General features: G+C 38.2%; 2 protein-coding genes across 2 annotated transcripts in view; one reads left to right on the top strand and one right to left on the bottom strand.

The window, feature by feature from the left end:
- zgc:172090 (uncharacterized protein LOC565611 homolog) overlaps positions 1-27,769 on the top strand; it is a 227,866-nt gene that overhangs the window by 10,259 nt on the left and 189,838 nt on the right. The gene's annotated exons all lie outside the window — the stretch shown is intronic.
- Positions 315-27,641, bottom strand: LOC127451022 (uncharacterized). Its single transcript, XM_051715494.1, has 8 exons — positions 27,506-27,641; positions 27,181-27,201; positions 26,872-26,916; positions 24,363-25,052; positions 21,617-22,261; positions 20,388-21,347; positions 9,655-9,690; positions 315-3,109 (listed from the first exon to the last, which is right to left on the bottom strand). The coding sequence occupies exons 1-8, from the start codon at positions 27,609-27,611 to the stop codon at positions 2,184-2,186; spliced, it is 3,429 nt and encodes a 1,142-aa protein (XP_051571454.1). The 5' UTR covers positions 27,612-27,641; the 3' UTR covers positions 315-2,183.

Raw genomic sequence — 27,769 nt, forward strand, 5'->3', positions numbered from 1 at the left:
TTGCCCTGTCTCGACTTTTTTGGAGCATGTTGCAATCATCTGATTTGAAATTACTGTACATTATCGAAACAACAATGAAATTCACAAGGTAAAACATCATATAATGTGTAGTTGTAGTGCTTTCAATATAGCAAAAGGAGAATATAATTTACAAATCACTCCTTTTTGTTTTTATCAGCATTTTTCATACTGTCCCAACTTTTATGGAACTGGGGTTGTAATTGATGTGTCATATGTTTCAGTTCTGTTAGTGAGTTATCAAAATATCAACTGATTCATAGTTGAGAAATTCCCATTGTGATATGGAGATTAAATGAGTTAGAAGTATGCCTTTATTATTGTCACACATTATACATTTTTCATATATAGAGTGAAATTTCTTTGTTTTCACATATCCCAGCTAAGCTAGGTTTAGTGTGCAGGGTCAGCACCCCTGGAGTAGATAGGGTCAAGGGCCCAACAGTGGCATCTTGGCAGTGTTGGGGCTTGAGCCCCTGACCTTATGGTCAGTAACCCAGAGCCTTAACCACTGAGCCACCACTGACCCCAAGAAAGCTCACATAGTTCAATAAAAAGTTCCCACTTCCCAAAAGCACTTTTACTGTGACATTCAACAGACATGCAATTCACTGTTAAACGATTTACAGTGCAAATATATATTTACATTATTTGCAAGTGGGCATGTGACAGTATCAAATATTCACATCACAATAATTGCTGAAGCTTTTATCACAGTATACGGTATTATCACGGTATTGAATTACTTGATTGTTGTTCTCTTAATAACAGATTTTTGAAAAAAATTACTTTTTTCAATACCAAATAGGCCTTTTAAATGAACATATAACAAAGAAAAGAACCTTAAACATTGAACATTAATGAAATACACAATAAAAAAGAATAAATGTATAAAGTAAACATGTATTTGAACAATCCGTCTGTATTTTTTGGAACCCAAAATACTTCCACACTTCCGATGTAACTCTTTTCAAAGGGTCAGCAGTGTTCCTCTTTCAGTCATATTGTCCTCCATGTTAGTTTTGTTTGTATTAGTGTTCACAACTGCACATTGACGCTGCATAGAAGCAGTGAAAAATCTAAACAGTTTGGCTAATAGATTATCTAGAATTATTCACAGAATTTGAATTATTTTGAAGTGCCCACGATAACAATATTGTGAATGTTAATTATCATGATACACCATATTACCGAATACTGCCACATTATTTACAAGTGATAATATCATAATCGTATGCCCCCTGTGGTAAATCATTCTCATGAAATTAAAAGGCCTTTATACACTGCCTGGACAAAGAGAAAGTTGCATACTCTACTATATTGTTGGACCGTCTTCAGCTTTGATTACGGCGTGCATTCATCTTGGCAGTGTATCAACAATCTTATGCACCGTCACAACATTTATTTCCAGCCAGAGTTGCATTCATTTTTATCCGAGATCTTTAAACTGCCGACGGGAGAGTCGAACCACTCCGTAAAGTGTGGAAATGCTCTTACTTTCACTATTAAACATAGCCGTGAGTTCTACTGTCGATTTAATACGGTGTGACTTCTCCATTTACGATCATTCAAGAATTATTTCCAACCACATTTCTTCCGTGAAGCTGACAGTTCACCACTATACTTCCAGGTTTTAATAATGCGTTGGACTGTTCTCAAATCACATCAAATCACTTTTATTGTCACACAAGTGCAATGGTGTGTGAAATTCTTGGGTGCAGTTCCGATCAACATAGCAGTCGTGACAGTGATGAGACATATACCAATTTACAATAACATCAAATTAACACAACACAATTTAAACATCTGATATACACATAATTACACTCAACAATATACAAATAATAACATACACTGTACAGTATACAGTATTCTTAACACAATTCCAATAATGTGCCCCTTCTGAAACTCAGTAACATCTTTTCCACGACCACGGGATACATCTTCCGACATGGTTGTTTAAGAAATGAGAAGCTACACACTGCATCAGTTAGGATTAAAGGAACTGTTGCCAGATGAAACATATTAATCACTGCAATAATGATCCAATCATACGCTCTTAAGTATTCGCTTATTTAAATCCAAACGGTGACTTTTTTTGGCCAGGCAGTGTAGATACTTAGATACATGAGCTGAACTGTTTACAACATAAAACAAGGGTATGATTAGATTTGATAACTTTGTAACCTGGTGAAGATCTCCAATAAATGACTCTCATTAATAAGAGTCTGTTCTGCCTCTTCTCTCACTTTTTTGAGCCTTGCTTCATAAAAACGTTTGCACTCAATGATTTCAAACTTTTTTAACTTATTCAGCTCTTCCAACTCTTTGATCTTCTTTTCCTTTTTCAGTTCAGATGCTGTTAGTGCATCAATTGTCTCCTGCAAGACTCTCTTTTCTTCATTACATTTGGATTCTAGCTCTGTTTGTATGTCTTGTAGTTTCTTTTCATAGTGTTGCTTCAGTTCCTCCACTTTTGTTTTTAGCATGTGCTCCACTTCCTGGTAAGAGTCGCTGGTGTAAAATCCACCTCCATTAACAGTGACCATATCATCAACTTTCTTCAGGAACTTCACAACTTGAAATCGATCTTCCATGTCTTTATTATTGAAGACGTGATATCTTCCTCCACATCGACTCAAGAGTTCTCGCAGGTTTTTACTGGCTCGACTGAGGTATTCCTCAATAGTGCTGTTCAGTTCATCTCCGTGAGTGAAGAGGATGATGGTGTGTTTATCTGCTTCTTCTCCAAATATGGCTCTGATCTTCTCCACTGAGAGTCTCTCTTCTTCTGTGAATGGACCCAGCTGAATAACCAGGACGATGGCGTGAGGTCCTGGTGCCGTCATGTTCACACATTTACTGATCTCCTGTTTCAGATAATCTTCTGATATTTCAGTGTCAAACAGACCCGGTGTGTCCACCAGAACGATCTCTCTTCCAGCTACTTCTCCTGTCTCTTTCCAGCACTCTTTAGTTACAGATGAACCTCCTTTAGCTGCTCTGAAGACTCTTCTGCCCAGGATGGTGTTTCCTGAAGAGCTTTTACCTGCTCCAGTCTTCCCCACCATCACCATCCGTCTCAGCGACACTGAATATGAGAGTGAAACAATAAGCTTGCATGCAAACATAAATACATTTTCAGGTAAATTAAGTCAGGTTTCAATGCATAATGGGGCTCTATGCCATAATAATAACATGAATTCTACAATTAAAAACCAAACAAATGTGTATGGAAACATTTTCAAATGTATATGTTTTTGTCCCAAAATGTATTTGATCCACATATCTAGTAAAAGAGCGGTCAGCTTTCATTTTATATTTTCAGACTCTTTTGGAATTATTTTCCTCTCCTAAAATTAGTTACTAATAAAAATATAAATACACCATAATTCAAATAATTATATTTATATACTATAAATTTGTTTCCATCCCCTCTAAAGATTATTTTTATGTTTTCTAAAATATTTTTTTTCCAGCCAAATCAATTAAAATAAAATTTAACACATATTAAAGTTCAATTTGTAAGACTCAAAAAAAGATTTTTAAATGCAAATTTCTCTGTAAAATACATAAATGAAAATTAACATTAATTATTTCATCAATAATTATCATAAAATGTAGTTAACTAAATTTTACTTTATATTTGATAAAACAAAAGGTGTTTCGGTAGTGACCACAATATTTTGTTGGGAAGTTTACATCATATCTCCACACTTTTCTTAATCTTAACTCATACAATGTTCAAAGCTGAAAATATTACAAACATAAATGTATAATAATAATAATTAAAATGTAGTTATTAAAGACATTTATTATGTATTAAAGACATGTAAAGAAAGGACAAACATTACTTTTGAATTATCATCTTCAAAATATTTGGATAAATTTACGGTAAAATACCGGCAGCTGTCATTTCCAGAAATTCACCAGAAAAAATACAGTGAGTGACTATGTTTCAGGGATTACAGGATGTCATTTTGGTGACCATATATTTTATGGTTCACTACTGTTTATATTAGGGATGGGCGAGACCACTTATTTTCTTTTCGATCCGATACAAAGTACTTTTAGGCCAGTATCGCAGATATCGATACCAATACCGATACTTCTAATAAATTGAATTTTTACGAATTCTTTGGATAAAATGAGTAACTTAAATTATTACTACATTTTTTATATATTTATAGGCCTAAGCAGAAATTACAAAATGATCAGGCTGCTTTGTTTACCCTTTAAAAATTAGAAAGTAGAAGCCACATATAAAACCACTAAATTAACCATAGATATTATTATATGGTTACCATTACTAAAACCAAGTTACAATAGGGATACTACAGTAATGCTGCAGTACAACCATGGTTAATTGTATCAAAAATAAATAAACTTTGGTTACTGCCAAAAAAACAAAAACAAATGGTTACTACAGTCGTGGTTACTAATCATGGTTAATACAATATTACTACAGTAAATCCATGGGTAGTTTTCATAAGGGTATCATTTATTAACGAGGATTAAAGATCATTATCAATGTTTTAACACCTCTGAATTTAAATAAACCTGTAAAAATAGTCAAACAAGCCCATTATAATACGTCACGTCTAGATTTGTCATTACTTAGTGTGAATAACTCCAGATGCTGTTTTTCTGTCATTATCTCTGGAAAACACTGCTCTCTCTTTGAACGAGCGCTATGACTGAAAGGGTGAGCGCTGTCTGACTGCTGGTGTATTTTAGCATTTCTGTGCGTCAAGGCGAGTGGAAGAAAAAATAGTTCCAGTGCCATGCAACTATTCACTCATATAATTCAACATCATGATCATTAACGATACTTTAGTATCGATCCACCCATCCCTCATTTATATTATTAAATTATATAAACTTAATATACCAACCTTCTGGAACTAAAAATATCTGCTTTTTACTTTAAAATGCATTCATAATTACCAGGAGGCCACATGTGTAATGCTGGGTTCTTGGAGAGGAAGAGGAAGAGAAGAGACGCAGGGAGTAGATACTTTTAAGTCTTTTAATAATGAATGCTGGAGTGGAACAAACGCTGGAGTAGAACAAACACTGGAGTAGAACAAACTATAAAGCTAAACATCACAAACTAACAACACAACATAACACTTCAAGGACTGACAAATGAATGAACAAAACTAGAGGGTATTTAAACACAAGGAGCTAAATGAGGAAATGGAATAGAGGTGCGGATGATGAAGAACAGATGGAAGTGATGAGGGAAGTGAAACATGGGAGATGTAGTCTGGAGGAAATCTTCAAAATAAGAGTCCCTAAAGAACATAAGGGAGACAGACTGTGACATTACTACCACACCGCCCCCCCCCCCCAAAGAGTGACTTCTTGCGCCCAAAGACGGATGAGGGTAGGGTGACGCAGAAGGTGAAGAAGGATCCAAGGAGGATGATCAGGAGGCCTGGGGGGCGGCTTAGGGGTTGGGAATGGATCAGGAGGCCTGGGAGGTGGCCACAGGGCAGGGACTGGGTCAGGAGGCCTGGGAGGCGGCCACAGGGCAGGGACTGGGTCAGGAGGCCTGGGAGGCGGCCACAGGGCAGGGACTGGGTCAGGAGGCCTGGGAGGCGGCCACAGGGCAGGGACTGGGTCAGGAGGCCTGGGAGGCGGCCACAGGTCAAGGACTGGGTCAGGAGACCTGGGAGGTGGCCACAGGTCAAGGACTGGGTCAGGAGACCTGGGAGGCGGCCACAAGGTCAAGGACTGGGTCAGGAGGCGGAGCCGCTGGAGGAGGAGACTCTGGGGAAGCAGGCGGAGCCATGGAAGTCTCTGAGGGCAGAGCCATGGAAAAGTCTGAGGGCTAGCTAGGAGAGGCTCGACGAAGGCAGGCAGAGCCATGGAAGGCTCTAAGGGCGGAGCCGTGGAAGGCAGAGTCATGGAAGGTGGAGCCATGAGAGGCTCGAGGGGCAGAGCCAGGGAACTTGGTGCCCGGAGAGTAGCCGAAGGCTCAAAGGGCCAGGGTGGAGCCGAAGGTTTGGAGGACCGAGGCGGAGCCGGTGGAACTGAGGACTGAGGTGGAGCCGTAGGGAAGGAGGTCCCTGGTGAAGCTGGAGGATCAGAGAGCCGAAGCGGAGCCAGGTGACCGACTGACCAAGGCGGAGCTGAAGGGACGAGGGACCCCGGAGAAGCCAATTTGCTGAAGGACCACGGTGGAGCCAAAAGGAGATAGAGCCGAGGTGGGACAGAGGGAACGAAGGGCCAAGGCAGAGTCCAGGGCTCGGAGGGTCTAGGCGGGGTCAGAGGGTTTGAGGTTCTCCTTGACCATGGTCAGCCAGCTCCTCCCATGTCACCAGCTGACCAGGAGGAGGAGGAGGAGCAAATCTCTTAAGAGGAGCCAGCGGAGGAGGAAGGGACAGGGCACTGGACGGAACAAGGGTGTCCATTATGCTGGCTGGAACCAGCGGAGGATGAAGGGTAGTCAGAGTGGGAACCAGGGCGGTGAGCAAGTCCAGGTCTATTAACTAGGCGATAGCTGGCACTGGGACGGTCCAGGCTACAGACACTGGCTCTGGGATGGTTGAGGCTACAGGCACTGGCTCTGGGATGGTTGAGGCTACAGGCACTGGCTCTGGCTCGTTGACCGTGGCAGGCATGGGCACGGGCTCATTGACCATGGCAGGCTTGAAAGGAGGAGTAGTGGATAGGGTGTAGAGCAAGGAGCTGTGGAAGGCGTGGAGAAAGCTGGGAGAGGAGTAACCATGGTAAAGGAAGATAGCGAGGGGTGATGGATGTACAGTGTGGCAAGGATATAATCTGCAAGGGAGAGATTTTCCACCTCCGGAAGCACTGTTGTTCGGTGATAGTTTAAACCCATACCATAAATGGACTTGAGGTACATTTCCGATATGGTGGTTGTTACAGCGAGTTGGAAGAACTTGGTGTAATATTCCAAGAGGGGAAGATACTGCCTGAACAGTTCCATGAACACCCATGTTAGCTCCATGCTCAATGTGTTGTGCTCGTCGGGGTCTGGTTTTATGGGAGAGGAGGATTAGTGGGATTGCTGGAGTAGAGAAGGACGTTTGGAAGAGCAGGTAAGTGAATCAGTGTTCTTTGTAGGTCAGTCCTTTTGTAATGCTGGGTTCTTGGAAAGGAAGAGAAAGAGAAGAGATGCAGGAAGTAGATACTTCAAATCTTTTAATAATGAACGCTGGAGTGGAACAAACAATAAAGCTTAACAATAGTAATCGCTGGAGTTGAACAAACGCTGGAGTGGAACAAATACTGGAGTAGAACAAACAATAAAGCTAAACATCACAAACTAACAACACAACATAACACTTCAAGGACTGACAAATGAATGAATAAAACTAGAGGGTATTTAAACTAAATGAGGGAATGGATTACAGGTGTGGATGATGAAGAACAGATGGAAGTGATGAGGGCAGTGAAACATGGGAGATGTAGTCCGGAGGAAAACTTAAAAATAAGAGTCCTTGAAGAACATAAGGGAGACAGACTGTGACAACATGATGACTTTAAGATCAACAAGAGTGATTCCAGGTGCAAAGACCAATACACATGAAGAGACACAAAGCCATCAAGGTAACACATGCCTAGCAACACCCTGGCAACCACCCAGAACACCCTGGCAACCACCTAGCGATGCCCTAGTGACCACCCAGAACACTCTTGGTGGCCCACTGCTAGGTTGTTGCTAGGGTGTTCTGTGTGGTTACTAGGGCATTGACAACTTTTATATACTTCGTATAATATATTTTAAGTTAACTAACTATTAATCAATTAATGTTTTTTTACTGTAGCATATTTACAGTATTCTTTTTTCATTGAAATTTCATTATTGCTGACATTTTTTACAGCAACAGTAAAAATACAAGCATGAAGTGAGACTGCATCCCTGTCCATCATGGCCGTATAGTGAGTAGTTTAGATCCTATCATGTAGAAGTAAATGTGCTCCACTACCGAACACATATTCTCTGTAATTAAATCAACTTTTTTGTTAGTTCATACAGTATAAAAATCATTATGTCTATGGAGAGTCCTCATAATGATAGCTGCACCAACATGTGTGTGTGTGTGTGTTTGTATGCGTGTGTGTGTGTGTGTGTGTGTGTGTGTGTTTAGGGGTTAGGGTTAGGGGATAGAATCTATAGTTCATACAGTATAAAAATCATTATGTCTATGTAGAGTCCTCATAATGATAGCTGCACCAACATGTGTGTGTGTGTGTGTCCGCCACCCAGATTGAAGCAAATCACTACACAACCACAAGGACTTAGAGCGCATTGGGAATTGGGTATTCCAAATTGGGTAAAAAAAGGGGAAAAAATAAAAAATAAATGAAGTTCAATTATTTAAAAATTAAACTATCAATACAATTTAAATCTTTTCCTTTCAATAAAATATATATTTTAAAAACAACATTGGGTTTGGGACAGCCACTTCAAGTACTCTATAAATTTAGCTTTTTTATGTCAATTTATGCATTGTGTTTAACAACTCTCAGCGGGCTCATGCAACAACATGCAGAAATTCGGACCGGAGCACACGTTTAAGTTTTTCTGGCCGTAGTTCAGTCACACTGCTTTCCAAAACATGAATCGGGACATTGTAGGTGAGCATATTCGATCATGTCTTATTCAATCAAAGGTATTTAACAAATTACACCGCTGCGGTGCGGAGAGTGGTCAAAAAATATATTATCACAGCAGTTGATACAGCTGTGTTGTCAGCTCATATAAGACAAATGGATGATGAAAAGCAAACCATCAAAATAAATGCACAGGAAGTGCTTTTATTCTCCCTACTTCAGGGGTTAAACTGGCGTGTCTCATCAGTTCAGCATCTGTAGTGCTTCTAAAAAGTGATAATGAAGCACCAATGAACCTGCATACAGTATATTCATATATCCTGACTATGTTTGCTTCTAGATGTGTGTCAGCGTTCACAGTTTCTAATCAGTTTCCTCTCTGATGGTCAATGTTTTCTTATGTGGGTTAATATTGTCAAAGAAATGGGCTTTAGCAGATCTTAGTGCTCTTTTTGTTTTCACAGTTTGGATTATGAAATTATCATTGTTTTTATTTTCAAAGTAAAGTTGATCAAGACATGTTTGTTAGTTAAGGTTATAAAGTCAAGTTTGTTCTTCAGCCAGATCTTAAGAGGAATTTGTGGCCAGTTAATAAAATGTTAAATAAATATAGTATTAATGGTGTTTATGTTTGTTTTTCATATTAACATACTTGCAATGAAAGTGCTAGCTGAGATAAATGCAGAAAAATGTTTGTCTCCTGCAAGTTTAAAGAGCCCTGATATAAGCCTTATGTAAAGAAACATCTTTAACCTCATTGGGAAAATGACCATCAAACGTTTAACATCACTTTAAGCCACCAAAAGAATCAGTGAGGAACGAAATCATGTTGGTGTATGTTTTTCTAAGTGGTGCAGTTTCACTTTACTGACACCTGATAATGAAAAACCTAAATTCACATTCAGCATCATGGCAAGTAAGAAGCACTTCTTTTTTTTCTTTTTTTTTTTTTTTTTTTACAACAAATCAAATATAATAAATAGAATCTAATTTCACTACAAACAGAAATGACTGATTCTGGCCCGTATTTTGTGAACATATACTCACTATTTGGAACTTCGAAATCAAAGCTTCCCCTTCTTCCTAAAAGAAAAAAAAAGAGCAGACAATCACATTTTACTTCATTTTGGCAAATTGCAGTAATGAAGAGTCAAGGTAAGGCTGTGGGTCAGCTTCATAGTCAAAGACACGGGCTAGTTTAAAGTTAACTTCATGGCAAAATTGAACAGCTGCAACAGAGTCTTATAGATTTCCTTTACATGATAGAACTTTGTTAGTAGGCTTTTTACACTACACATCAGGCATGTACTGGCCATCTGGGGCACCAGGACATTTCCCAGTGGGCAGGTCGAGTAATGGGCCGGTCTGTCCCATTTCAGCGAATGGGAAACCGCCGTTCACTACACCGGCATCCATCGGCCCACGGAGCAAGTGCAGAGGGCGACGGCCGGTGTCTCAACCGCGCATGATAAACGTGCTCTGCACCCGCGCCACACAGTCCAGCCAGTAAACACAGCGTGACCCATTTGAATTCGACACATAATCATCCTGTGGGATATGAAAACCTCAAAGGCTGAAACCAGGTTAAACAGCCCTAACTTTCTACACAGCAATGACGAGGTAAACTGGAATGCATGTCATGCACAAAGGTCAAAGGTCATTACAGGCTTTTCAGTTCACACATCAACACATTTATAGAAATTTACCTGGCAGTTACTATAGTAACACTAACTGCAGAAACTATAGTGTTTTCAAGAAATGTTGTATAGTTATAATAAATGTGACTATTATTATTATATTGTACATTGCTATACAGTCCATGAATTAAGGTATACTAAGGAGATATGAAGCACTTATGGAGTTTGCTTTTATAGATTCTACATGCGTTTAGGATATTGTTTTTCATTTTAAATCCCAGAGTGTGTTTTATTTTAGAAACCATAATTACATCTAGCATGAGGAGCATGGTTTTACCTGTGATTACTAGTGGTCGACCGATATGGGGTTTTTAATGGCCGATGCTGATATCCAGAGAGCAGGGTGGCCGATAGGCCACTACAATGCCAATATATCACACAATTTAATATAGTAAATAACAAACATAATTATTTAGCACTATATTTACTCAATTTCACACAAAATGGCAGTTAATGGCTTAACTAACAGCTGTACTGAATGATTGGACTTTTAAGGAAACTGGTCTCCGAACAGTTTGAAAAGCACCTTATTTTTATCCTACCTCCGTATACAGCCTCATGGTTTCGGACACAGCCTTGAAGTTGCACTCATGCGTTCATGCGCATCCAGCTCGAGCAACAATCTCCTAACAGTTTAAATGGCCTGGATTGCCTGCTGGATTGTCACAGGTTAGACTGTCACAATTTGTGAATGAGAGGAACTTTTGATCCTGAAGTGTTTGATTCTGGCTGATAGAATACGTGCTTCAGAGGAAGATTTACAGTGCATCTCAATAAATTAGAATGTCGTGGAAAAGTTCATTTATTTCAGTAATTCAACTCAAATTGTGAAACTCGTGTATTAAATAAATTCAGTGCACACAGACTGAAGTAGTTTAAGTCTTTGGTTCTTTTAATTGTGATGATTTTGTCTCACATTTAACAAAAACCCACCAATTCACTATCTCAACAAATTAGAATACATCATAAGACCAATAAAAAAAACATTTTTAGTGAATTGTTGGCCTTCTGGAAAGTATGTTCATTTACTGTATATGTACTCAATACTTGGTAGGGGCTCCTTTTGCTTTAATTACTGCCTCAATTCGGCGTGGCATGGAGGTGATCAGTTTGTGGCACTGCTGAGGTGGTATGGAAGCCCAGGTTTCTTTGACAGTGGCCTTCAGCTCATCTGCATTTTTTGGTCTCTTGTTTCTCATTTTCCTCTTGACAATACCCCATAGATTCTCTATGGGGTTCAGGTCTGGTGAGTTTGCTGGCCAGTCAAGCACACCAACACCATGGTCATTTAACCAACTTTTGGTGCTTTTGGCAGTGTGGGCAGGTGCCAAATCCTGCTGGAAAATGAAATCAGCACCTTTAAAATGCTGGTCAGCAGAAGGAAGCATGAAGTGCTCCAAAATGTCTTGGTAAACGGGTGCAGTGACTTTGGTTTTCAAAAAACACAATGGACCAAAACCAGCAGATGACATTGCACCCCAAATCATCACAGACTGAGGAAACTTAACACTGGACTTCAAGCAACTTGGGCTATGAGCTTCTCCACCCTTCCTCCAGACTCTAGGACCTTGGTTTCCAAATGAAATACAAAACTTGCTCTCATCTGAAAAGAGGACTTTGGACCACTGGGCAACAGTCCAGTTCTTCTTCTCCTTAGCCCAGGTAAGATGCCTCTGACGTTGTCTGTGGTTCAGGAGTGGCTTAACAAGAGGAATACGACAACTGTAGCCAAATTCCTTGACACGTCTGTGTGTGGTGGCTCTTGATGCCTTGACCCCAGCTTCAGTCCGTTCCTTGTGAAGTTCACCCAAATTCTTGAATCGATTTTGCTTGACAATCATAAGGCTGCGGTTCTCTTGGTTGGTTGTGCATCTTTTTCTTCCACACTTTTTCCTTCCACTCAACTTTCTGTTAACATGCTTGGATACAGCACTCTGTGAACAGCCAGCTTCTTTGGCAGTGAATGTTTGTGGCTTACCCTCCTTGTGAAGGGTGTCAATGATCGTCTTCTGGACAACTGTCAGATCAGCAGTCTTCCCCATGATTGTGTAGCCTAGTGAACCAAACTGAGAGACCATTTTGAAGGCTCAGGAAACCTTTGCAGGTGTTTTGAGTTGATTAGCTGATTGGCATGTCACCATATTCTAATTTTTTGAGATAGTGAATTGGTGGGTTTTTGTTAAATGTGAGCCAAAATCATCACAATTAAAAGAACCAAAGACTTAAACTACTTCAGTCTGTGTGCATTGAATTTATTTAATACACAAGTTTTACAATTTGAGTTGAATTACTGAAATAAATGAACTTTTCCACGACATTCTAATTTATTGAGATGCACCTGTATGAGCACTCCACAGGATGCTGGATCTGCTGAAGTTTTGTGAGGTTTGTTTATTACATCTATTTTAATCAGATGTGTGCATATTTGTAGATGGTATATGATATTAGTTTTATAGATATTTGTCTCTTTATCATTAGACATGACAGTTAAAAGTTACAGGGAACTGTTGAGGAGAAAGAGGGAGAATGAAACAGGTGAGCACTGACATGCAGACCGTTTAAATGGCACTGTGTTGTACACCAGTCTATTACTGTAGTAACATGATGGCATGTAACAACAAAACGAACCGTGACTGGTCGTTTACATATCTCAGTCCCTTCACATGCAAGCTAGGGATGCACTGATCTGATACCTGGATAGGTATCGGCTCCGATACTGACATTTTTAGACGGATCGGGTATCGGTCGGACGAGCCCAATCCGAATCCGATACAGTGTGTTAGTCATGTTCGTTCCCGTCAAGCTCCAAAAATGACATAAAAGAACCATAAAAACACCATTAAAGCAGTTCATATGACTCGTGCATTTATTCAGAGCCACTTGAAGACGTGCGATAGCTCTGTGAATCACAAAAAGCTGTGTTTAATAAGTAAATATATAATATGCACATGCAGCGCCAGTACGTTAGTGAATGGTGCTGCTCTATTGACATACACACGCTCACGGCTATTTTTAGCCTTCACGCCTTGCGCAATATATAAGCGCTACTCAAGAACAACATCTCAGATGTAGATACTCAATAGTTCAGTTCACTTATATTATGCATTTAGAACGGCACCGGAGGTGAATTAAACTACTGTGAACTTGCCTACAAACAGACACATACGGGACTTCCTGGAGAGTTCAGAATGTCAAAATAAAAGCCTGAGGGTTTTAAAATTAAAGGTGCACGATTGAAATATATTACTGTTGTATTTAAAATTCTTAAAGTCAATAATAATAATAATAATAATAATAATAATAATAATTTATTATTATTATTATTTGTTTACAAATTATAACAATATTTAAGTTGAATGGGTTCCAAAAAATAACTGTGAATGAAAAGTGAGCTGTCTTACAGCTAAATTGAAAAAAAAAAAGAGATCTGAATCCTTTAAAGTCCAGATGCAAGTTGAATGTTTTTTGCAACAAAACAACAACAACAACAACAACAACAACAAAACAACTGCCTTCTTTTCTACTGAAGACTTAGACTGGAATTACTGTTAATTTTGCTGCAGCATTATCCAGTAGACGAGTTAACAATAACGTTTTTCTTAATAGTTTGTACATTTATATTGAAATAATGTGTAGTTAAAGGTTTGTGTTTCTTAATAACACAAATATTGTGTTTCATATAATTAGCATCACTCAGTGAGGTACAGATATTCTAAACTGATTATGAAGAAACAACACTGGTATCGGCCGATACTGAGATTTCCGATATCGGAATCGGATTGGAAGAGAAAAAGTGGTATCGGTGCATCCCTAAAACAGGTCATTTTTGGCGCTCTCAAGAAAAAAAATCGGCCAAACAGGAAAATGTTTCATCCGATGCCGATAAAAGTCTGAATATCCGCCGATTTATCGGCCTCGGCGATACATCGGTCGACCACTAGTGATTACCATGATCTTACTAATACCACAGTTACATTCTGGATACTATGCCAGAAGTATGGTAGGCCTAAATTTTCATAGGAGAATTGAACAACAACAACAACAACAACAACAACACAAAACTTGAAAGCCTGGACCTCCATGAATTAAAGATGAAGCCATGCCATTTTCTTATCTATTTAAGGAAATTTAAGTAAAAGTAATTTATTCAGTAATTAAGAGCCTGATGTAAGGAAAACAATATCAGTCCCACATAAAATTTATTATAAATGTAATTTTATTTAATTAACGTTTTACAGATTTTATTGTTGTTAATATCAATAAATTCACAGCTGTATCCAAACTGAAAATCTATGCTTTACTGTCAATCGAGCATTTCTATATGACAATAAAAGTGCAGTATTGATATAGTGCAGTTTAGTTTTAATATTATCGGAACACGTGTGCCGGATGTGTTCGATTTCTCCAGGCCGTTTTTTAGTCCCAGTCCAGCCCTGCTACACTTAACCCCGGGTTAACACCTCTGAAGTGTGAAAAGTCCAGATTGAAGTCTGCTCAACATAATCATCTGTTTTAATTAAAACTACAATAAAAATACCGGAAGTAAAGCTGAAGAACTAGTGTCATATTTTCAGATACACTGACAGAAATCGAAAGTAAAACAGAACAGAGGCCAAAGATTCAGCTTTTAACAGCTGCACAGTTAATTATAAATAACATTATTATAACTTAACCTGTAACTTAATGTTCCTATGGGTATAAAGTTACCTTTTGTCTCTGGTGTGTCGCTGGAGGATGCCATGATTCAGATTTCGCTCAGATCACTGCACCTGATCCGGTGACATCTATGACTGGAAGACGCTGTTCAGTAAATGGAGCGAGAACGCGCTTGGCGCTCGTGCACATGGTCGTGAGCGCGCCTGGAGAGTATTGTCAGTGCTGTGATGCTGTAAAACAGCTGTCCGAGTGTTATTGCTTGCTCTGTTCGCATGATTGTAAGTTGTGCACTTGTGAATGTTATTTATGCATCAAATACATTAATAAAACGATGTGTAGTCCATCCAGATGCTATTTATTGTTAATTGTTCAATTTTTATATGTTTTGTGTGTGTTTTTTACCATTGTGATATATTAATGAAAGTAATATGAATTATTATAAGTATTATTATTATAATTAAAATTATTATTTAAGCAAAGATAATGTCTAATCTCCTCTGTTTTATTCCCTTTTGGTCTCAACTCAGCTCAATTTTATTTATAGAGCACTTTCAAAAACCTCACTGGGTACCAAAGTGCTGTACATGGAGTTACAAAAAATAACATCACATACATACGGCTTAAGAATACAACAAGCATTTAAAACCGACAAAGACAGGACAAGAGAAACCCTACACTGTGATACCTTTGAAGGGCTGAAAGGTGTGGGGCTCAAAAATAGTGGTCATTCGTCATTTTATGGGAAATTCTGTTTGCAATGACCCTGCAACTACGGTTATTAGTCTTCCTTTGAAAAGTCCTCCGAGAGAATCATTTAAACCTTTTCAAAGTGTTCAAAAACGATATTACATTGACAGAATAATTAAATGAGCTATGAGTCTGTTTTTGAATATTCGTAATTTCAAACTTCATCTGTCAAAACGTACACACAAGCCCTTTAAAGGTGCTGTTAGTGATTTTAGCATTATAAAGCTTTCACGTGACTGAGCTGTTGAATTAGCCACGCCCCCCTCATTCCAAAACCCCGCCCTCCAAAGATAATTTTGAGACCAAAACCGAGCGAAAGAGCAGCATTTGTTTTCAAAGTTGATGGGCCTGGTAGTCAAGGGCCCCATTGGCCCGGTCCGTATTTCACCTACGCTATATTGCCAAAAGTATTCGCTCATCTGCCTTTAGACGCATATGAACTTAAGTGACATCCCATTCTTAATCCATAGGGTTTAATATGACGTCGGCCCACCCTTTGCAGCTATAACAGCTTCAACTCTTCTGGGAAGGCTTTCCACAAGGTTTAGGAGTGTGTTTATGGGAATTTTTGACCATTCTTCCAGAAGCACATTTGTGAGGTCAGACACTGATGTTGGACGAGAAGGCCTGGCTCACAGTCTTCGCTCTAATTCATCCCAAAGGTGCTCTATCGGGTTGAGGTCAGGACTCTGTGCAGGCCAGTCAAGTTCTTCCACACCAAACTCGCTCATCCATGTCTTTATGGACCTTGCTTTGTGCACTGGTGCGCAGTCATGTTGGAACAGGAAGGGGCCATCCCCAAACTGTTCCCACAAAGTTGGGAGCATGGAATTGTCCAAAATCTCTTGGTATGCTGAAGCATTCAGAGTTCCTTTCACTGGAACTAAGGGGCCAAGCCCAGCTCCTGAAAAACAATCCCACACCATAATCCACCCTCCACCAAACTTCACAGTTGGCACAATGCAGTCAGACAAGTACCGTTCTCCTGGCAACTGCCAAACCCAGACTCGTCCATCAGATTGCCAGATGGAGAAGCGTGATTTGTCACTCCAGAGAACGCGTCTCCACTGCTCTAGAGTCCAGTGGCGGCGTGCTTTACACCACTGCATCCGACGCTTTGCATTGCACTTGGTGATGTATGGCTTGGATGCAGCTGCTCGGCCATGGAAACCCATTCCATGAAGCTCTCTACGCACTGTTCTTGAGCTAATCTGAAGGCCACATGAACTTTGGAAGTCTGTAGCGATTGACTCTGACCCCGCTCTGTCATTTTACGTGGCCTACCACTTTGTGGCTGAGTTGCTGTCATTCCCAATCGCTTCCGCTTTGTTATAATACCACTGACAGTTGACTGTGGAATATTAGTAGTGAGGAAATTTCATGACTGGACTTGTTGCACAGGTGGCATCCTATCACAGTACCACGCTGAAATTCACTGAGCTCCTGAGAGCGGCCCATTCTTTCACAAATGTTTGTAGAAGCAGTCTGCATGCCTAGGTGCTTCATTTTATACACCTGTGGCCATGGAAGTGATTGGAACACCTGAATTCAATTATTTGGATGGGTGAGCGAATACTTTTGGCAATATAGTGTATGACTATGTCCACTTTGCGGGTCATAATAATGTTCCTCTAAAAAACAAAAATGCTTTCATTAATACAAAGGCCACCAAATACCTCATAATTACAGAACAAACAAACAAGTCATTTTCACCTACATATTCATTCTTCATATAGGATCACAAAGATAAGTAAACGGCAACAATTCCTTAGGCATACTTTTCTCTTAAGCATCTGGGTGGAGATGTGCTGTCAAAATGAATTGGAAAACATCTGAATATAAATAATTATTATTAGCTTCACGCCTAAACAAGGAAAATCTGTTGTAAAGTACTGATCATTAACACTTTGGTTTGTAATTTCACCAGTCTGTGAAATCATGAACTACCTTTAAAGCCACAGTTCACCCAAAAAAATAAATGCTCTCATCATTTACTCACCCTCATGCCATCCCAGATGTGTTGGACTTTCTGTCTTCTGCTGAACACAAATTAAGATTTTTAGAAGAATATTTCAGCTCTGTAGATCCATACAATGCAAGTGAATGGTGACCAGATTTGTGAAGCTCCAAAAATCATATAAAGGTAGCACAAAAGTAATCCACAAGACTTCAGTGGTTTAATCGAAGTCTTCAGAAGCTACTTAATCAGTTTTGTGTAAAAAAACAAAAACACCAAAATATAACTTGTTTTCATGGTACATCTTGCCATTGCAGTCTCTTGGCACGATCATGATTTCAAGCTCGATTACACTTCCTATAGCGCCATCTAGTTCCCACCAGCACGTGTAATCGAGCTTGAAATCATGATCGTGCCAAGAGACTGCAATGGCAAGATGTACATTGAAAAAGTTGTTCGTTTCCGGACTGTTTTCACCCAAAACCGATTAGATCGCTTCAGAAGACAATGATTAAACCACTGAAGTTTTATGGATTACTTTTATGCTGCCTTTGTGTTTTTTGTGCTTCAAAGTTTTGGACCCTGTTGACTTGCATTGCATGGACCAACAGAGCTGAAATATTCTTCTAAAAAGAATATTCTTCATTTGTGTTTAACTGTATCACTTGGAACATTTGCCCTAGCGGACACTAGAGGTCACTAGGAGAATTAAGACTTTTAGTTTGAAGTTCTGTGTTTTCTTTGTTGTGTCTCTGTTCTCTGTGTTCCCATTGATTGACCCCAGCTGTGTCTTGTTGCCCTTGTGTATATATTGCCCTCCTGTTCTCTCTGTCTTTGTCAGTTGTTAACCTGTATGGGTGTAACGGTTTGTTCAATGGTTATGGTTTGAGTCATATTTATTTCTCTGTGTTTTAATTAAAGAAGCCCCAGACAGGAATCACTCCAAACGTGTAGTGATGCGATTTTGCAGTGAACCAAACATTTGATTACTTTTTACTTAAAGGATAGGCTTACACCATTTAAAACAAACTGTAAACATATAAATATAAATATATATCCTTTATAGATACAGTAGGTAAAATAATAAATAAAATGGGGCCACTATGTTTGATTGCTCATATCTTCAAAATGCATAAAGGTGGTTGCACGATTTTTAACATACTTCGATGACTTTTTGTAAACAACAAAATGACGTCACTGTGACATAATTGTAAGTAGCAACTACAAATAAATAAATAAGTAAATCGTGTGGCCCCCAAAAAATCAGGGCCATGTGGCAAAAGAGAAGCACCTAAGTTTGCTGCCATTGAACACTTAGCTAAACGATTTATCACATCAATCTATTGTTTACCAAAAGTTGTAGAAGTATGCCAAAAATCATGCAAACACCTTTATGCATTTTTAAGATATGAAACATAGTAGCTCCGGGTTTTTGGGGCCGTTCTGTATATAGCGATGCGTAAAAGTGAGTAAACTATAAATGCCCCTTCCCGCCACCTACACACAAGAGATTGGATTGTCTAAGCAGTACAAATTATAATGTACATTCCCAGTTTCATTTGTTGTATATTAACTTTTATTTATCAACACTGGTGAAATGAGAATCCATTTTCCACGGGGTGTACTACTTTTTACTATCATTTCACTACTGTCATTTTCAGACAAACATTCATTCTATGAGACTACAGTAGGATGGTCATTTTAAAATTCATGCTCCTATATAAACAGCACAGGTGTGTATGCCTTATTTGTTCAAATAATTTATAACATGGTTAATCAGTGACGTGAAAATAGCACTTTTTAAACTCCAGTGTACAACTGCATAAACCCATCTTGTAACCCTGACTTTTTTTAAGTTAAAACAATTATTTTTGTTGCATTTTCAGTATACTACTCGCACTACTTACACTACAAAATGAAGATTGAAGATCATGGGCAAAAAAGAACAACACTATCTTCAGTCTTTATATGAATAATCTGTGCTCAGAGAGGCACAGAAGATTCTGAATGATACAACACACATCCTGAATCCAGAATTTGAGGTGTTGCCATCAGGCGGGACGTTCAGAAGTGTAGATCATGATGATAATTAAATTATTTTAATTGAAACTTTTTATGAAAATGTGAGGAGAAAAATATAATACTGTAAGACATTAACAGTGCACTAACCATGTTTTCAAAAAGAATAATTAATAATGTTTAAATAATTCAGGCATAGTTTTTCCCAGCATGAACTGAGCAGATCACTGATCACAACACAGGAAATTAATAACAGTCCATGAGCAAATAAACAACTAATACTAGCTAATAATTTACACTCTTTGTATGCCATATTTCAAGAGTTCAAGGACAGCTTTCATAAAAATATTTTATGATCATAAACCTAAATCTGTATATTTGCTAACACATAGTGATTTTATAATGTTATAGTGAATTATATGAATGTGCATTATACTGTTGTTGACAAGTTTGCTATGTGATGCAGCGGCTTCAAGCCCAAGACAAGTTAAAATGGTGTAGAATATTGCAAAAGTCATTTGGGATGCACCTACTGACTAAAAGTAACAGAGCAGAAGATGAACAAACAGTAGCTTCAAACTTCAACCATCCATGACGATGAATGTCAGTACAAAATCCAAAACCACAGGTACTACTCAGAAAAATAAGAGCCAGAATAAGAAACTTGCTGAGTGCACCTTTAAATTACAATCTGTGATATCAAAGTTTAGATTCTTTCTTGTTTACTTTGATATCAGTGTAGGTTACACCTTTATATTGGCCCCTGGTTTCAAACTGTAACACACTGCCATTGTTGCATGTGATCTTTAATGTCCCAGTGTACGGCAGGTCAAAACTGGATCTGCCAATGGTGATTCTAGCTTCCACCTTCTTCCCTGGTGGGACCTCTATTTCTGAAGACAGAGTTTCCGTTCTTTCATCTGTCTGATCCTGACCGTAAGTGTTTTCTATTCCAATGGTAAAAGAATATCCTGTTGAAACTTCTGCAATTCCTGGAATCCCAGCCTGAACGTCTGTAGAAAATACTGCCATAAAATTGTTGCTCACAGACCACGAGGACATTTCAGTAACTTTCACTGAGTGTTCAATTGTTTGCGTTAGACTGACAGAGGTGTTGTTCTTGTAAGTAACAGATTTGAGTTCTTCCACCATCACTTGAGGAGTCATCTGGTTAATGGTGGGATACTTGACATTAGTGAGAACTACTGATTGAACTGGATGTAGGAACAGAAATCCAATGCAGTCAATGTCTGAACCAGCTCTTCCTTTAACACCCAGACAAACTCCAGAGCCGACATCGATAGGGTATTCTTCTTGCAATCCCCAGCTTGTCATTTGCACGAAAAATTCTCCATTCCTGCTGGTCTTGAACTTGATGGCTCCAAGACGAGTTCCAGCTCCGTTCCCCCACAGAGACAGAGAGGTGAAACGCTCACCAGGCTGGAACGTGTACTCTTGATATGGTCCTAATGGCTCTCCAAAGGTCTGATCTGTCCCATCTGAAAGCCAGACTCTGATGGCCTTCACCTGCCACCATCCCACCCATACCCCAATCTTCTCCAAACTGGCACCGTTCTTCTTACCAGTGAATGAAAATGGATTTCCTCCACTTCCACCAATTACATGCAGAGTTGCTGGGTAGGACGTTTCTGAAGTAACTACATCTGAAAGAATAACATGTGAAATGACCAAGCAGTCACTGACAACAGCACATTTAGTAAAATCTTAAAGTAAATTTAGATTTTCAATTATTTCTCTAGAACCATATGGGATAGAGTCAAAATGTCCTATTTGCTTGAGTGCCCCCAAAAATTACTTATTGACCTGTATCTTAATTGACCTGTATTGACCTTTAAGTCCAAACTTATTAAAACCTGGTATACATACACATCAGGACATTTGGAGGACACATACCAAATTTGGTTAAACTCACCCTCTGGCCGAATCTTCTCTTGTAGTTCTTTGATTGTATTCTCCATTCTCTTCAGTTCATCTTTATATTTCTCCTCTGTTTCTTGTCTGACTCGTTTCTCTTGAGCTTTCACATACATCTGAAGTGAATAGGGTTCAGTGTTCAAGTTCTCTATGTAATCCAGCAGCTCTGAGATCTGTGTGGTATGTTCCTTTAAGGCCATCACACAGTACCGACCTCCACAGAGGCTGATTAATGTCTGATATTCTGTGCTGGACTTTATGAAATCTGTCACCGATCCTTCAAAAGTGACATCAGTGGTAAAAAGCACCATGAAGTGATCTCGGGAGTCAAATATCTTTTGGATCTTTTCTATTTCTGCTTTGTCTTCATCAGTGAGTGGACCATCAGGAATAATGAGGAGGAAAACATGAACTCCAGGATCACAGAGAGACACACAGTGGAGAGACTGACGCATCACTTCCTCTTCTGAGAGCTGACAAAATGCTGGAAGCTCCACTACATTGATCAGATGTTCATGTAGCTTCTCTTCCTCCTTTGAAGGTATTTTTCCATGTAGATGTTTTGATAGGGAGGCCTTCAGTGTAGCATCACTTCCACATAGTACCAAGTTTAGCTTTGCTTTTCCAGAAACAGTACTGGACACTGAAAAACATGTGAAGAAATAAAGAGACCCAGTTCAGCTTTGGTGCTAAAACAAATATTTTACTCAAAAATGTAATTAGGGTATAGATTACAACACACTTTTAATGATGTGGAATCTACTGAAAACAAGCTTGCTCATGCCTGGTCAACTGCGTTTCCTTTCAAGTATACTATTCTGACTGGAAGCGAATGCGAGCATGTTTGACGCATACACGCTACAACTGCTTTGTGATAGGGTGCATCTCAATCAACTCTCAAGTTCAGCAGTTAATACACTGACCAGTGAGTCTGCCATTTCTAGGGCTGTCCCATTTGTAAAACCGTTCCTGTGCACAGAAATGTTACCTCCATAAAATTCCTAGAACACACTGTAAAAACCAGAGAGCATCGTTGCTTATCCCAAACGTTGTCAGATTTTTTGAAGTCTCGCAAGTCATTAGAGGATGTGTGCAAGTGTAAAATTATGGAGTCAAAGCCAATTTTTCTTTAAAAGAGATGTTGTAATAACTTTCATCAATAATGCACATGAAAGGGACAAACACTCCTTTGTATTTTATTTAGTCTTTTATATCGTTTATCTTTCAGAATAACTTTGCATGTTTTAATATCTACCACGAAAATGCATGGTAATTAAGTCATAAGTGTCCCAATGTTCAGTGGATGAACACCCTTGCAAGTACCCGAATGCATGTTCACAATATACTGATCCACAACACAGGAAGTGAGATGAGGCACACCCAGAATTTTTCAGTGCAGTCACTGGCAGGCACATTCGCACAGACGAGGACAGTCCGTGTGTTAGGGCTGCACAGTTAATAGTATTTTAACCAGGTTTCTATCAATCGATCTGAAAGACGCTTTTTTATTAATATGCAAATTGCCCCTGGCCACAGGCCATTCTTGAGATTCGCATAACATTACACACGTATAAAAGTGAGACATTGTTCAACTAAGGACATTGTGCAATTGCCGTGGCATATAAATAGCCTAGAGCTGCTTGCAGTCTTTTTAGCTTTGAGAGCTTTTCGATCAGTCATGCAGAGCTTCACATGCTGATTTGGATTGAAAACTCTAGCGGTAGTGGCATCTACAGTCTGGCAGGGGGGAGTGTGGTCACGTCTAATGTTGAACCTGACCCGTCAACTTCATTGGCGCGAGAGACATCTTCTGTGGATACTAGTGACATTACTTTCTATGTTGGTTTGTGTCCATTCTATTTTATATGATTTTATTACCCGGTAAGCTATCGGCATTTCTCACTTCTAAATCCAGCCCATGCAAATAAATCACTCATATATGAGAAGATTTTATGCTATGCGACTAAAGTATGCCTGTTATTAGCCTGTGGCTAGTAAACGTTAACAGTACACTCATAATATTTATTATAATATAAAATGGACCAAGACAAAACCTGTAAATTTCATAGACGTAATCTTTGAGTTTGTGTTGTTTTTACAAATAGTTTGAAAAACGTTTAAAGCATTTTGTACAAAAATACTTATTTAATGACTTCAAAAATGTCATGTGGTGCAACCATCAAATAAAAGGTATTAAATAGTTTCCTTACACCTTGACTACATGACAGTGTACATAACTTCATCAATAATTTAAAAAAAAGTTTTCAAACATGTTTCAAGGTGAAAAATATTTTTACAATTATCATGGATTTTTAAGTACAGAATATCAAGAAGTACTCATGGTTGCACCAAATGTGCCTTTTCATTAAAATGTCAAAATATCGATATTTAATGATATGACAAAATAATGATTTTTTTAAATCTTCACACACAGTCTTGTGGGTCTAAAGAGATCCTCTCTGTTTTATGATTTTGGTGACATGACAACAATATTTCTACCTACATGTTGGTTGCACCACATGACTTTGATTTGGTGGACAAAAGTCTTTTTCAATTATTAATCATATTTAAAATAAAAAATTTCAATGCATTTTTTTTTTTAAGAAACATTTATAATAAAAGATTATTTAGCACAACTTAAGCCAACATTTCGGAAACTTTTTTAAGGGATCTAAAACTACTTGTATAAATATGAATTTGGAGGCCTCATTTTAAAATCGTACCAATGAGATTTAGGACCATACCTCCATCACCTCCCTGTTTATGGCTCTTTTGGGGTTCTTCAGCCTCTTCATGAGTAGATTCCTCATATTTCTCATCTCTTCTGACTGAATCTCCAGATCTGCTCGGCTCTTCGTGCACTGATGGTCCTTCATGTATCTCACATTTGAGAAATTCTTCATTTTCTTCCTTGAGTATCTTCTCTACTCTTTGGAACATCTCATAGTGCCATTGTGGTTTTCTTTCATCAAAGTGAAGATGTCCTCCTCCACACTCCTTTATTAACTGATGAAGAGCATTAGTCTTTATCATAGACATAAACATGGACATATATGTCTGTCTATCAGTAGTCAGCAGAATGGTGCGTTTCATGGCCTGATCACTGAAGCAGTTTAGCACAGTTTTCACTCTGTATCTGTCCTCCTCACTGAAGTTATTATACTGCAGTATGAGTATGAACACATGAGGTCCTGGAGCAGACAGATACACACACTCTTTCACTCTCTGCGTGATCTGATGGAGTGAGATGTTTGGCTGGAGCAGGTGAGGAGCATTAATGAATGTCATGTGTTTGTCCTCTAGTTTTCCTCCAACTCTCTCTACAACATCTGGAGGTTCTTCAGTCTCAAACGCTGCTCTTCCTAACAGGAAGTTTCCCACTCGACTGTTTTCTGAAGCATTCGTCCCCAGCAGAACCATCCTCAAATCACTCACTGGAACACAAAACACACGTGATATACTATTTGTACAGTTCAGATACTTCTTAAAACTGTTCAGTGTAACAGTGAAAGAATGGACAAATTAGTAATGTGTTAATTTGTGTGTTGTCGTGTTTAAATGTACAATCTTTATTCATAGTTCACAACGTTCATAGTAATAATGCCTGTCAAGCTAAGAAAATGGAGCTAAACAATATCAAATTCTTATTGGCTAAGACTCTTTTGCAAGACCTTTTTACATTTATTGACATGCAAGATATGAATTATATTTTCACTAGTTCAAATCCTCATTCTTTGTGCAAAATTTTGACATCATTAATTAGGTTTGCACAAATGAAAACATTCATTCTTGATGTATAAATTACACAGAAATACACATTATTGACATTAAAAATGGAATTTGAAACAATTCTACAGTGATCTGTCATTCACTCCTGTTCAAAACACGATTACCGGTATCTATAATTAATTTCTTACTAGTTCAAATTCCAATTTCACATATCAGCAATGCATTTCTTAATAAGAAAAATTAACATTTTTGATAGTCATTAGTAGAAATATTCACTCCTGATATTAATAATTGTATTATAATTAAAGTGAAAATGCTAAGTTTAGATATCGGTAAATGTATTTCAACTTGTTAGATTTGGTATTTCAGATGAAGAGTACTTAATGATTAATGGTATGTGAAATTAACATTGCTACTAGATACAGATATCAAAAAATTACTTTTTGAGCAGTCGTAATTCCACTGTTTATATCAAGAACAAATTTGTAATAATAATACATGTAATAGTTGCTTTAAAAAAGTATTGTTTTTGCTAGTAAAAACTGCATCGTTTGTACTAGTAAGGCATTAACCCTTGTGCATCAATTTAAAAAAGTTACACTTATTATATTTTAATATTATTGTACGCTTTCAATGAGTTAGTTTAACCAACATCAGTCCTGACCATAACTACCAAATATTCAGTCATTTTCAGGATTTTAACCCTTTAAATGCCAGTTTGTTTATATAATGCCACTGTTGTTTTTTACACACGCACACACACACACACGCATGCAAATTTCTCAATACACTCTCTGACATCCATACCAGCACACACACAATTTTATCTGCATGATTTATTCAATTGTCCTGTAGTGCTCTATAATACAGCAAACAGAGAATAGGGGAAAAGCTTGTATTTGCTCCATAGGCTAAACATGAGAAAAATGGCGCCATCTGGTGGAAAATATTAAAATGTAAATTTTGAAGCCAGGGCTCCGGAATGAAAACATAATATCATATAATTCATGATTTTATGCTTTAATGGCACTGGGATCAAATATTGCAGTTTTAATGGGTTTCAATGGGGACATTTTTGTCCTGAAGGTCCTGAGTGTAACTATTTTGTGTATTATAGATGTATTATAGGAACTGAGGTTGAAATATCAAAATTCCCCCGCAAAAATACACACCTTTGGCAAAATGTATGCCGTTGGCATTAACGCAGCCAAAATGATCGAAAAAACAAAAATGAAAAAGACAAAAATGTTACTAAGGTTGCACAAGGGTTAATTATAGATATCTGTTATTGTGTTTTGAACAGGAGTGAATGACAGATGTCACTGTGAAATTTTACTAGTGAAAATGTAGTTGCAGACTGTCAAGAATTGAAATTCCATTTTTGATTTTAAATATGGGTTGTGCAATTACCAATATCAAGACTTGGCATTTAAACTAGTGGGTGAGCTATTCCATAAAGCCAAAACAACTACAAAGTCCATGCATTCATATTTACTACAGCTTATCTGTTGTACAGTGACGTACAGTTGGGCCGATTGCCATCCATACTGTCCCTCCTCCTGACAATAACTGCAAAACAGACCCCAAATAAAAACATCTTCAGAATCAACAGCACAGGATCAAACTCACATAGTGTGAAACATTTAGAAAGCATAACAACAGAACTGTCGACAAATAAACTTCAGTTTAGCACAGTTAGCTTATAAACCATATATAACGGTTTTATAAACTATACTAAAAGCTTTAATTATAGATTATATAGGTACCATAAAGATACAGGTTTAAAATGAAAATGTATAAATAACAGAAGATATGGATGATTATGACACTCACCACTGTCGTCCATAATTGCATCTGAGAAAACACCAGAACACACAATAAACAACAATACAAACAATTTGTTCAGATATTGACTGATTTAATCATTGTTTGAGAAAGATAGTCAGTGTTGCATGTTTATTAACGCACATTCTTCACAATGATAATAGTTTGGATTGTGTTCCTGTTTCATATATAAACTCCACGTGCAGTGAAACTGATATGTTACATATTAAAATAAAAGGACCAGCTCAATAAAGTCAATATATAAATGTCTATAATGGCATTTCACTCAGCAGGATCAGTAATGAAACTTTTATTGGCTTTAAACAACACTTACCAGACTGTGCGCCATTTGACAAACACGTCCTCTGGTGGAAAACTTCACTTTCTTCTTTCTTTCGGTTTGCAGACTTCACTTGTTCTTTACCGCCACTTACTGACATGTAGCAATGACCACTGAACACACTGAACACACTGAACACACAAAGCGACAGATACATTCATTTACACAACTACACTTTCCTGATCCACGAGATCGTCGTGTGTAATATCTAAAGGTTGAGTTTGATCTAATATCCTTATCCTAATAATATATTATTAT

Source organism: Myxocyprinus asiaticus, chromosome 13 (genome assembly GCF_019703515.2).
Source record: "Myxocyprinus asiaticus isolate MX2 ecotype Aquarium Trade chromosome 13, UBuf_Myxa_2, whole genome shotgun sequence".
Classification (NCBI taxonomy): domain Eukaryota; kingdom Metazoa; phylum Chordata; class Actinopteri; order Cypriniformes; family Catostomidae; genus Myxocyprinus; species Myxocyprinus asiaticus.